Source organism: Ischnura elegans, chromosome 2 (assembly GCF_921293095.1).
Source record: "Ischnura elegans chromosome 2, ioIscEleg1.1, whole genome shotgun sequence".
In the NCBI taxonomy this organism is placed as follows: domain Eukaryota; kingdom Metazoa; phylum Arthropoda; class Insecta; order Odonata; family Coenagrionidae; genus Ischnura; species Ischnura elegans.
In genome coordinates, this window is record NC_060247.1 from 49,353,242 (window position 1) to 49,367,107 (window position 13,866).

General features: G+C 33.9%; 1 protein-coding gene across 7 annotated transcripts in view; it reads right to left on the reverse strand.

Annotated features, from left to right (window-relative positions):
• LOC124153705 (copper-transporting ATPase 1) overlaps positions 1-13,866 on the reverse strand; it is a 99,628-nt gene that overhangs the window by 4,791 nt on the left and 80,971 nt on the right. For 3 of the 7 annotated variants that reach the window (XM_046527024.1, XM_046527031.1, XM_046527029.1), the window contains 13 exons: positions 13,430-13,538; positions 13,074-13,327; positions 12,777-12,974; positions 11,709-11,868; positions 10,533-10,701; positions 9,188-9,374; positions 8,101-8,221; positions 7,141-7,283; positions 6,849-7,052; positions 6,556-6,705; positions 5,537-5,607; positions 5,251-5,433; positions 811-1,039 (listed from right to left, as the gene is read on the reverse strand). In XM_046527024.1, the coding sequence (XP_046382980.1) occupies positions 880-1,039; positions 5,251-5,433; positions 5,537-5,607; positions 6,556-6,705; positions 6,849-7,052; positions 7,141-7,283; positions 8,101-8,221; positions 9,188-9,374; positions 10,533-10,701; positions 11,709-11,868; positions 12,777-12,974; positions 13,074-13,327; positions 13,430-13,538 (2,109 nt within the window). In that variant the 3' untranslated portion in view covers positions 811-879. Of the gene's footprint in view, positions 1-810; positions 1,040-2,687; positions 2,710-3,470; positions 3,536-5,250; positions 5,434-5,536; positions 5,608-6,555; positions 6,706-6,848; positions 7,053-7,140; positions 7,284-8,100; positions 8,222-9,187; positions 9,375-10,532; positions 10,702-11,708; positions 11,869-12,776; positions 12,975-13,073; positions 13,328-13,429; positions 13,539-13,866 lie in introns of those variants that run through there. The other 4 variants (XM_046527027.1, XM_046527028.1, XM_046527026.1 and 1 more) reach the window with 4 other exon arrangements.

Consider the following 13,866-nt stretch of genomic DNA (forward strand, 5'->3'; position numbering starts at 1 on the left):
TACTTAAGAAAATTACGAAGACGACTGGGCCTGTCTTGTGGACCAATGTTTGTTAGTGACTGTACCTGTAAAATTTTGCAGTCATTGATTACAGGCATTATATGCATTGACCAATCATTCTTGAAAGTATGCACTTCCTAGGAACTAATTAATCTGAGGCTGGGGATATAAGACAGTGCATGATGACTGCTGATGAACATTGCCATTGACAGAAATAATAAGCCAGCTGATGGAATGTGAGCCCATTTTCACTCAAATTAATAATCTATGCTAAAAGTTGACACCAATTTCAAACTGGGTAAACAAAATTTCAATGGATTTGTAGAGAATTTCCACAATAAAATAATTTGAAATTAACAGCAAAAGGAGCTGATTGGAAGCAATTCACTCAGTTACAAAACAATTCATTCAAACCTATATAAACCATGGTTGAATAGGTAATTACTTTTCTTGTATTTTATCTAACCCTGGAATAGTCTTGTTTATTTAATATCCCACGAGAAATAGATAATTCATAAGTTTAGCAAGATAAAATCTGAAATGAACTACCCTCGTTCTGAATTCAAATTTTAGCAAAATAAAATTCAAGCTTGATGATGCATAACCAACAATTGCACTAAAACTCAAAGTGTGAATTATTTGGATGATTATAGGTACTCATTTTTATCACATCGTCTAGCAAAGTTCATGTCACTAAAGGTTAATGGTGAAGATATTTGAAAAAATTTCCGCAATTGAGAAAATATGTTAAGCCATTATTCAGCCAAAAAAAAGGTAAACCATTCTTGGCTCAGGTGTCAAATCTCATACCTTTAAAGAGAGGCAAGAGGCTCTTTATCTAAGGAATAAATAAAATTGCTTGTTGGTGAGAATGAAGGGTTAGATGAGTGAAAAGGTGGATGAGTCAGAGGAAGAGAGGGGACGGTAGCCCTTAAAGGGAGGAGTGGAAGACGTCTCCTCATCAAACTGCAGCAATGGTGCCCCCTCAGGTCCGGTTCCGTTGCCTCCTGAGCTACATGGGTCACAGCCCCCAAGGAACCTGAAAGTTTCCAAAATAAGGAGACAAAAATGTTTTTCAGCAAGGCAACTCCTTCACGTAGGCTGTATAGGGAAAAAAGCAAATGGCAGGTGAGAGTAATTATGGCTGTGATTGCAGGATGAAGAAGCATGTGGCTGGAAGCTCAAAAACTGTCACAGGAGCAGCGATGACGGTTTCCAACAAACAAAACACTGTTGGGATCTAATGATTATCGCATAATAAAGCTCATCAAGAAAACATTCACAGTAATCATGCACGATCAGCATATTACAGGAGACATTGAGTAAGAAAAAAAGAGAAAAATAACTAAAAGGGTAACATGAGTTTGACAAAATTTCACTCTGGACAAACATAAAAAAAAGAAAAAAAATCAATCACCCTCAAGAGCCCCTCCCTTATGTTAAGTGACCCACCCAAATGTTAAACGAATGAAACTTTTAATTTTCAGTAAGAAAGAACGTACAATACAAGAACAGCATATACAGTCAACATGCAAGCATTGCCATAGAAGCTACTACTTTCAGAGCCAAGCTGAAAAGCTATAAGAATATAAAACACACATGCTATATGCTCTCTAAAAATCTAATTACCTAATATAAACATAAAAGGTAGTAAAGGAAAACTGTCATGCAGCAGTTAGACACAAAATGTTAAATAATTGGGTTAGAATACTGGAACCACCTTTTTTTATAAATGTAATGTTGAAGAGATATGTATTAAGTACGAAAATAAAAAGGTATTCTCACGTGTAAGTTGGTATATACAGATTTATTTATGGTTAAACCTTCAAATTGGATTATTCGACTAAGGATATTAATTTTTTTTTAATTCCATTGATGCACCTTTGTTTGAATTTCAACCTCAAATCCTAATTCTATAACTCACTTTTAAGATAATAAAATGCCTTGAGCCATAACTAGGTAATTAATTTAATCTCCATAATTTTTGGTAGGTCCATACACTGTAAACTAAGGATGCAGAGAATATTACAGTGGTCTTTCAAATACTGCATTCATATAAGTACCTACTGATAAATATTTGCTTTCATGGAAATATATAAAGGGCTAACATTAAACAGCACCACAGAATCTAACTATAGACAGGGAAATACATCTTCATTTTACACTTAATTCCTCATTGCCCTCAAGGGTAGTATGATTTTTAAAACTAAAGTTAGCAAATAAAAGTAGTCCACAAAAATAATCTCATCGTTGCATCCATACATATGTTCATGATATCATAATTTCAGTGATCATCAAACAGTTGCATTAAGTGAAAAGTTTAAATGGATGAAAACCAAAATTAAGGAAGTACATAGCAAGAAAAAAGCTGGCTGTAAAACCAAAAATGTACTTCAGCTAAATTATTTGACATAACATATTTAAATAGAAGAAATGGATTGAACACGCTAATAGCATTGCTACGTAACTAGATGGCTGAATTAGCATTACATACAAACAATATAAGACCATTGATTACCTGCCACCAAAGCATTCTGTTCTTTTATTACATGCTGCACTCAATTTAATATCCATCAAAAAGATACATGCTCAAAATATTTGAATGCAATAAAATATGGTCAATAAAAGGTACTTATTTAAAACGGCCTACATAGAAAATAAGTATAAAAAAATGTAGAAAAACTCACTGATTACATCACACAAAGCAGGCTGTCAAGAAAATACCCACATATTAACATACAGTCATAGGGATCTCAACATTTCACTCATGAAGCAAGATACAGTTCATGCCCTCCATGTTGTAAAGAAAAAAATCAATAGCCTTTCAAACACATCATTTTCTCTGAAAGATATATCTTTTTTTGCAAACAGGACAAGAATTAATACCAATGTCTTTTTCCAATATTATTTAACAACCACCAAATTAGAAATTAATAGAAATAATCTTTACTGACATCATTGATACATTATAAATAAACAACGACAGACCAAAAGATGGAAATAAAAATGTATCGCATTGCATCATTCCAAGTGCAAAACTAAATACACTTATGTATTCTACAGGAATTAACAGGGAGGCATGCGCATTTGCAGGGAATGTTCACAACAGATGTATTAAATTGAGACCACACCATTCTTCATGCAAGTAAACACCCAGCACCAAATAAAGAACTAAATTTTGCAGGAGTTCTTACAAGTATCACAGAATAAGGAATGTATAGTGCACTTCAGTGAATATGCAGGAAGGAATAGATTGTGCTGTGAAATTGTAGTCCATGAGAAAGACAAAATTATGTGACTGTTCCTCATTTTACTCCTTGCAGTCATAACATGGTGAACTGAAACACTGACACACAAAAATCACAAGTTAATAAAATACTCCAAGGCAACACGATGTGACTGGAAGCATGCTGGTACTGATGGCATAGCTTGTGACACTAGGGTAGCCAACAGGAGTTCAGAACACTTACTCATCACAAGCCCAAACAGTGCCCAATGTTGTCACACTTTCATTGCTGAACTATCTGCATCCAGTCTGAAGGGTAAGAAATTTCAGTCTGATTATGACAAAAAATTCATGATATTGCAGAGGTACAGGCGTTACAGAAGCCATTTAATGTTGACACTAAAATTACAAATTTGACAAATAACATAGTTAAAATAGAGACCAAAGCCTAGAGAGGGGAAGTAAAAAACAACACTTCTGTGAACAAAAAAACATAGAAATGGTAAGCAAACATACTTTAAGCTTCCTGCAAAAAAAGGAAAGCAATGATGATGATATGAAAAATGGCTTAATCATGGATAATTAATGACAAAATAAGTTAGAAACTATTGATAAAAAAGGACTGCTGAGAGGCAAACCAAGCCCTGGGGCAAAGTTCATATTGATATTTGGATATTCTGTAAACACTATAGGTCCAGGCCCTGGAGATTTTATTCCCATTGTAACCCATGAGGCAGGCCAAAATGCATGTTATTAATACTACTTCATCAGTTACTGCCCCTACAGAAACAAATCATCTCCACCATAATGAATTTTCTCCACAAAAAACTACTAATTAGGACAACTACTGTTGCTACAATTACAAGCTTTCGCAGTGTGCATGTTATTCATGACTTGGGTCGACTGGAAGAAACTAATTCGTTTAGTTCTTTCTTTCTGGAATTCAGTCTTAAATATAGTACTTATTATATTTCTTACTTGAATTGATATGTTTACTGTAGATATTTTCATTCCTCAGGATATCAATAACATTACATAAGAAATTAACCTTCTTTGACATGGTGTTTTTCAATTTTCAAGCACCTATACAAGCTGAAAATAGTGAAGCTGAGAAAGTAGATATCTTTATTTAACATTTCAACATTCAGGCCCTTGGCTATGATCGTTCCTTGCCCAGCATCAATAAGATTAAACAAAACCTAATTGAAACCAAGGGAATTTTTTAAACCCATTAAAAGGGAACAATATTATTGACTCCTAAGAAAGAAATAGAAGTATACATTTGCACCAGGGAATTCATATTACACATACCCTTTCAATTTCTTACTCCACCACATCTAAAATAGGATGGCCTCTTCAGTCATTACAATAAAGCCTAATATCAAACACTTATTTAACATGAAATTAGCCTCAATGATAACATACAAGTTTCAGAGTCTTCCTGAATTCCACAATGTGTAGTGGTTTTATGCGACTAAACTGTAAATATGTATGACAAAAGAATTAGACCAAATTATTGTCAAAGCTAAGATGGAGAACGTTAAATAGTAAAAAAGAAGAAGCTGAGTCCTTAGTGCCCTTGTGGGACCTCCACGTATGATTAAATAATAGAAAAATGCTACATTTGACAACTTGATTTTCAAAATTTGTTACTATTCAACACATTGAATTACACATCAGGATTGCTAATATTTTTTCTTACATCTAGCTTTAAGATTATCCCACAAAAATAGCTTTCAAAAGGGATAAGGTAGCGAAACTGATCTAATAAATATTTTACCATTTATTTCACCTAATGAATTAGTGATTCAAAATAATTTATTGCTTTCATCATTTAAATTCATGCCATAAACACTAATCAAAATTTAATATGCTCCAGAATACAAAATTACTCAGAAACATAGACTATAGGAGCAATCAGATGAATTCTAAATGAAGAGGAAGTAAGCTTTCTCCTGATAGGTATTTCATGAAGATTCCTCAGAAAGTTTAAGTTAACAATGCAAAAAAACTAAGAAGTTTACCTGCTGAGAGTGCTACCATTGGAAACCTTAGCAGCTACACCAGGTCGGAAATCATCATCATCATCCAATCCTCGATGAAGAGAGACAGCAGATACTGTATCATTATTCAGAGCCGCGTTGTGCGCTTCCATTGCAGATATATACTCGGGTGTTGAAAGTGAAGCTTTGGAAGGCTTGCGATACCTTGGAAAGATTCAGCATGAGAATAGCATTAGGGAAGCTGAAGTGACACAGTAACACAAAAAAATGCAATTAAAAAAAATATATAAATGACAAGCCGACTTACATTTTGAGATAGAGAGATGATCCAACAACAGATACAGAACTAAGAGCCATTGCAGCCGATGCCATCCATGGCTATCAGGGAAAAAAAGAATAAGTTTAAAAAATCACACGAAGAGATGTAATTTAAGAAAAAAAAGCATCAATAAAAGAATAGTAAACTATAAAATGCATTACAATTCAAAATAATATTTCTTATGAATGGAATAAATGCAATGGCCAATTTACAATAGGGCCAAGTTAACCGAGTCTGGGCATTAAATACAGTTGAGGCAAAAGTGAATGGAGAGGTGAGGAATGGGCTATAGCTCTTCAAAACCCCACCAACAAAAGTTTAAATAAAAAACATATGCACAAAAAACATAACGACCGGTTTCATCATAGTACGACATCATTTGATTGTCCTAAATATATATATATGGGAAATTTACAAAGTTTTTTCTACCTAAAATGACACAAATTAACTAAACACACATCAAACTATTGATTTTATTATACACCCAACTCCAAAATGTATGGGATATCCAGTTTTATGAGTGGCCCCAACAAACAACCCCCTGAAATGAAACCCTCCCTCCAAGCCAACCCCGATCAAATCAATAGCCAACTGATGTTAAAATAACATCACTTGGTGGCACAATGAAAAAAGAGCTTTGATGGTGAGATGACTGCCTAGATTGAGATAAGAGAGAAAATAGTTTTTCATTGTATTTTTTGATGCTCAGCATTTGTACACTCAAGTTTCAAAATTTAGCGGCTTTCCCTGATTTTTCAAAGACAATGTCAGATATTTTACTCAATTTTCACAGGTGTACTTTTACCTCTTCACAGAAAATAAGGAGGAATTTTCTTCAGCAGTCATAATTTAGAGACCAGTTAGAGGGTAGGTGATTCTTAACATAAAACAATTCTGCTACATATTTTGAGAAATTTACAGGACCTCCAAATTAGTTATTTGCTTTTAATCGATTATGTACTCAAATAATGGATAAAACAAAAGTAAATGTTATAAAATCTACTAACCTGCAGAACTAAGCCTATTGGACTAAATGCACCTGCTGCAATTGGAATGCCAAGAAGGTTATACATGCTGGCAAACAGGAAGTTGTAACGAATCCTCCTCACAGTTTTTCGTGATAAATCCAGGCAACCTATCACATCCAACAGGTCATTCTGTACAAAAGAGGAAGACTAGATAAATAAGTCCCATTCACTTTTGAAATAATAACATTGACATTAATGTTAACAGAAGAGTAATCAACCATGCAAAGAAAAGGCAATGCAAAACATTTGAGAAAAATTCTGAAGTGACATACCCTCATTAAGACAACGTCAGCTGCCTCTACTGCCACATCAGTCCCTGATGATATAGCTATCCCAACATCGGCTTGAGCAAGAGCTGGAGAATCATTGATACCATCGCCAACCATAGCTACACGGGCTCCCTTTTCCTGCAATTTTTGTATTTTTGCCACCTTGTGAGAGGGCAAAACTTCCGCAAAAACACGTCCGATTCCCACCTGAAATCAAGGAACATGTACATCAAGTCTTAATAAAGTGACAACATTTTTTTGCATAAAATTTTCTCAACAAGAACTAGTTCCAAACCTGTTGAGCGATAGAGGCTGCAGTTTTCCTGTTATCTCCAGTCAGTAGAATCACTTCCAGCCCCATCCTCTTCAAAGAATACACAGCCAAATGCGCCTCTGGCTTCACTTTATCAGCAACTGCCATGGTTGCCACTAACAGTCCTGAAAAGGATTAAGAACATAAACTGAGCATTGCCAATAAGTGTGCATTGTGCACAGAAAATTTTCATATTACAAGTAGGGGTGACTAAGAATTCCATTATCTCATCCAGAAAGGTAATAACTAAAATCAGGAACTTCCATCATGGGCAACCTTAAATTGTTTCATCTCGCAGCCTTCCATGAAAGAGTGAAAACGAACTACTATCTGCCCAGGAATACAATTTCCATTTTAAGATTGTAGAACTTATAAAAAATAAGAATTTCAATGTTTGACATTAAAGTTTCTATCTTCGAATGAAGTTCAAGACAAATACTGAGGCCAAATGTAAGTAGGACATTCATTGCGAGTATACACATAATTTCTGTGCTCCAGAATTTTGATAATCTGCATTGGTGGCACTGTTAAATAGTACCATAGAGTACTGTGTTATGTTATGATATATACTTATGTTAGAGTTATTCTATGATCGTACATAGTAATCCTACCAATTTAATGACAAGATATCACATTTTTATAACACACTGTTTGAAAATTAGAATTTCATGTAATGATGGTTCCCTTTGGAAAAAGTAAAAATTCATAAATGTAATTTTTTCAAAGAGACATACATAAATATGTAATTAATTCATTTAATAATTAACAATGTTCCAATTACAATAGAAATAAAAATTACAACTCCAAATATTTCATTCATGAATCTCTTCCATGTTCCAATGAGAAATATTATTTAGATTGGGAAAAGCAGATACAGAGCATTAACTTAGGGCATGATCATGAAGTGTCGAAATATCCATATCATTTACTAAGAGGACTTACCATTCACTGCACACAGAACCGCTGTATGACCCATTTCCTCCTCATCAGTCATTATCAAATCAACATCTGTACTTATATGCACACCATTTCTCTTCATCCATTCTCTATTGCCAATCAGTACCTTAAGTTCAGAAAAGGATATAAATTGGTAAAAGTTAGCAAATGTTACGGTTCAGAAAAAGTGTTTAAATACTTATCATTGAAGAGATTAGAGAAAATTATGAAAATAAGAATAAGTTAAGGGTATTGCAAGAATTGGCTAGGAATAAAAATTGAAAAAATCATATGTACGTAGGAACAAAAAAATCTTAATATTACTCCAAAAATATTTTCAAAATGCCCTTTTAATTATTAAGAATTGTTAGAAATATTCTACATAAATGCAACATATTCTACAACACAAATACTCTACAACATATCTCACACTTTCAAATTCTAAACACAGACAATTAACTATATTTTCCATGTACAGAAAAATCGCTGCATATTTAACCTTCATATAGCAAAAATTTGAGAAAATCTCGTCATTAATGAAGCCTTAGATCTAGGTGAAGTCCCAGGCCCTTCCCTTGAAGATGCAAAGATAAAAGCCTCCTAAAGGAATATCTATAATAACAAAACCTGTTCATAAAGAAGTCGCACATGGGCTGCATTTATAAAAATAGCAAGCAAAACCTTTCTGTAGCAAAAGTTTTCACTTTACGTTACCTCATCCCACAAAAATGCAACCTGCAAAGCATAGGCGGATCTAGGGGGGGGGGCACGGGGGCACGTGCCCCTCCCAGATCCTCAAAAATATGCACGATTTTTAATATTGTCATTATCATTGCGTTCGTTTTGTATTACGAGGTATCCTTGTGCCCCACCCAGAACAAAATCCTGAATACGGCCTTGCTTGTGCCCCTCCCAGAAAAAAATCCTGGATCCGCCCCTGCTGCAAAGTAACCATGAATACTGAACCCCATTGTAACAAGGTCCCCATTTTCCCTGTCCCGTCAAATTCGTTCCATGTAGCTTTTACTAAATAATTTTATGTCTTTAGAAAACAGACATGGGAAAAAATTGAAGCTTGCAGAAGACACAGTACCTCATACTTCATAGAGCTCTCTCCAATCCCATTCCTATCCAGATCTGGAGAGGTGAGTAATAATTGCTGCAGTTCATTGGATCTCCTATCTTGCAGCATGGGTTCACATACATTTAATTCAACAGTAACTCCTCCCACTATCACAGATGATCTTGTTGGACCAGGGGGTTTTCCAGCAGAAAGATTTCTAAAAGACAATTTATAAAGAAAGTAAGCATAAGTAAAAAATATAGTCAACTCTAGAAAATGGGAGGAAAATGACAGTATTATTCATCCTGTAGTTAAACTCAGGAATACTAGGCTTCATCTGTCTCAGCAAAATTCCATTTTAGATTAAATATGTGCCAAAATAGTCAGAAAAATAACTCAATAACATAAACTATCAATTAAACAACTCTTAAACTGGGAGAGTCTCTAAATATAGCATTATGTATATATTTAAGGCTGATTAAAATGTGTCTTTCAAGCACAAAGATAAGAAAAAGTTACTGACCACAGAAAATCAACAAGTGCAAATACTTGAAATTGATATTTTTTACAAATAATAGACAAGGAACATTCTAAAAAAGGTTTAAGACAACTAAGCACCTCTCAAGGAGTTTTTCCAGCATATCACTTCAAATCTCGTTTATCACAACACCCCTTTACCAGGAAATAAATTCTCTTCTCTGCTATTACCAATCATTTTCATAGTTTAACTACACCAAATCAACTCATGGTTAAGTTATGAGCATCCAACACTCCTGAAGCTAGGATTTGTTAAGCGTGTTCTTGGATAAAAGAGTGAAAGAGAGGTGCTACTCTGCACTCATTAGGCTGCACCTAAAATATCTGGCAAGCATATGGGATCCTGAGCAGAAAGATCTAATATAGAAAGAAAATACAATAGAAAGTATCATTATTCATGAAAAACTTCTATGGGCGGACTGAGAAAACTGTGAGACAGCTAATAAACGAATTAGACTGGGAGCAACTAGAAAATTTGAGGCTAGGCTAAGATTGCTAGAGCAATTAAGAAGAGGTATCTTAAAGTGACAAGGACAGCATCATGCTAGAACCACATACATACATTTCCAGGTCTGACAGGAACAATAAAATAAGACAGATATTTTTCCAAACTCAAGGGCCTAGGATTTTGTTTTTTTCCCAAGTACTTTCACGAATGTTATGTCAAACAATGACATTCAAATCTATCACAACACCAAGGTAATTTTTTATCTGTGCTCCTAGATTTTCTTTTAAATAACTGACTAACACCCCCCACCACACACCTGCAGAGGCAGCTAGTGGAGTAGTACATACACATATAGATATAGGAGCATAACTACTTATAGGTATACCTCACCTAAGTTGGTTGGTATAGTTGGTCAGCTGCTCAGATTGCATAGCAGACACCATTAATGGTTCAACATGAGATATTGTGCATTTAATTCCACATCCAGGCACAGCTTGGAAGTTTTCACATTTGGCATTTAGTTCAGACCCTATCATCTCTTTAACGTAATGTACGATGGCTAAAAGGAAAAAAGGATCATTACAAAATGTATAGTAAATATCAATAGGTAATTAAAATCTAAATTATTATGTACTAACTGGCATAAAAACATTCTCTGTAGAAAAATTAAGAATTTCTGAAATGTCAGTCACAGAATTTAAGAATCATTATGAAAGAAAAACAAAACTTACATATTAATACCGTGTATGTACTGGTTAGCATAGATTTAGCTCAATATGTATTAATCTCTAGTAAACACAGTTTAATAAAAAATTTATTTTACACAAACCATATGATTAAAAAACAGTTACCAGAAAGATATGTGTTCAAAGCTGCAAAATTTAGGTCACCAAATTCAGAGAAAGCTTGAAATTTGGAATATGTATAAACTTGATTCACTGCATTGTTTTCCTTATGTTGCTCTCATCTTATCAATAAAACTACTTTTTGGCATTACCCAACTCTTAACTCTAAAATAAACTTCCAGTTTAGAAATTTCAAAATGAGCACATTACTCTTGCTTCATTCCATCAACTATTTGCCTTAAGACACAAAATTGCATCTGAAATCCTCATCAGTATCAGAAGACTAAGGGTATTAGATCATTGACCTAACAAAAATATTATTATAAACATAAATATAAATCATCTATTTCCTTGATGAAATGAAAACAAATCTCATTCATACATATCTCTATTATTATAACCTTAAGTCATGGTAACATCAATATGTTAACATGAAAAATTGGTGATTACAACATTTAAAATCAAGAAGAAATATGGAAAAACAGGAGAAATGTAAAAAAAGGATCATTCATTAGTAGAGAATTGAATTATTACTTTTTGTGGAGAGAACCAAATTATTTTCCAGCAAAGACTAGCTAAATAGGAATTTATTGCCATTAAAAATTTTCATACCAGCAAAAGTACATGCACATAGTAGCTTAAGAACATGGTGTGGCTTGCTTAACCAAACGGATTTAAAACTGAACTCTTAGAAAAATGAGATGCTATCAGCCTACTTTACCTGAGGCAATGGGATGTTCACTGGAAGCTTCTGCAGTACCAACAAGACAAAGAAATAGAGCCAGTGAAGTGGTCTGCTCCTCAACAAAAACACAAATACGAGAAACCATGGGAACTCCATGAGTAATAGTACCAGTTTTATCAAACACAACGTATTTGACCTGTAAAAAAAAGCAAAGTCAATTTCTCTTAAATCAGTTGAGCCATGAAACGAACATATTTGGAAATATGTAATTAAGATATGCATACCTGCTATTAGCTATAAAAACAAAGGGTGCCTATGAAACGTATATGTTATTAGGGCACCAAATAGCACTGGTAAATATGCAACAAGAACTCCACACAAAAAATGGCCAATTGATAAATACTCAAACACATTAAGAAATAATTAAGAAATGTAAATCTGCTGTTAGCCATAACAAAAGGGTGCCAATGACATGTATACGTCATTAAGGCACCAAAAAGTACTGGGAAATAACAAGAACTCCAGACAAAAAAATGCTCAGTTGATTAATACTGAATGATTCACACATTTCATGCAATTCTATGTGGAGATCAGTATGTATTTATAAAAATAATTTGAACAGGGATTGAGGAAATTTTAATTGATACATAATGTTACTTGTGAAAAAATACGCATGCCAGCTCATTTAAATTACTCAAATCACAAATAAAAAATTAATCAGAATATTCAAATCAAAGTATTAAAGTAAAATATTTATGTACAGCAAACTAATATGAATTTTTGTAATGTCTCTCGCATTTTGCGCCAGGTTAATACCTCCATATCTCCTGATGTTATCATCTGATATCCTAACTCACTATCCATTCTCTGGAAATCACTGAGAAGCCAAAACATCACACGACATGGACCCATTAATCTGGCTTGAAAACTGACAGAGTTTCTTCAGCATTACACACCATAAAATCATCAAATAATAATTCAAACTCAAATCCTCACTGCTTAGGAAAAATTAACCTTACAAAGATATATACATCTAATACACAATAAATATGGGATGATCCATAAATTAAATTAATAAGACTGAAAGAGTGAACAATGGAGTACCTTATGGGCATTTTCAAGAGGTTCGGCTCCCTTAATGAGAATTCCATTCATGGCCCCGACTCCAGTCCCAACCATCACTGCAGTAGGAGTGGCCAAACCAAGGGCACATGGGCAAGCAATTGCAAGAACACTAAGAGCACAACGGAATGCATACTGAAAGATGATTTCCTCACGGTTGAAACCATGCTTCTCTTCTTCCTGTGAACAAAAAAAAATTAAAAATAGCAAAATTCCACTTACTCTGACACATAAATTAGCCAACTAAGCAAACAAAATCAAAAGAAAGCAAACACTTACGCTGATTGGGATATGGGCGATATCAACATAACCACTGATAATCCAGCCAATTAGGGTCACCGATGACACAGCAATTACAAAAGGAACAAAATATCCGGCAACTTTATCAGCCAGCTGCTGAATTGGTGCCTTAGATGTTTGTGCTTCCTCAACTAGTTTCACTATCTGGGCAAGAGTTGTTGCCTCTCCAGTATGAGTAGCTTCCATCAATAATAATCCATTTTGATTTATTGATCCACCAATAACAACCGATCCTGGATTTTTAAAAAATCAGAGGAATGCAAAATTACTTAATAGTACTTACTTAAAGCAAACATTGAAATGTATCATGAAGATAAAAAGAAGAGTTAACAAACCAATTTTCTTTGGTACAGGCATTGACTCTCCAGTTATTAAGGACTCATCACACATAGATCTTCCATAAATAACTTTTCCATCCACAGGTACTTTGGCTCCAGGAACAACCTGGAAAGGGGAATAATAACTGGTTTTCAGAACACAGACATTAAATGGAGATAAAAGATAAGATACATAAGTAATGGGTGGAGAGAACCAAATTATTTAATAAGTTATTATAAATATTATTTAATATAAATATCTCCAAAGTCTACATCCTAAATTTTTTATGATAACATAAGCAAAGAAGTTGTGTAACGTGGAAACATGGTATGTGTACTATAAAAGCATAGAATCTATGAAAACATAACTATTTACATCGTTGCAAAGAATAACTTGAATTGTATTAATATAAATGTCTTCAATAAAATTAATATAATTGTATTAAAATAAACAA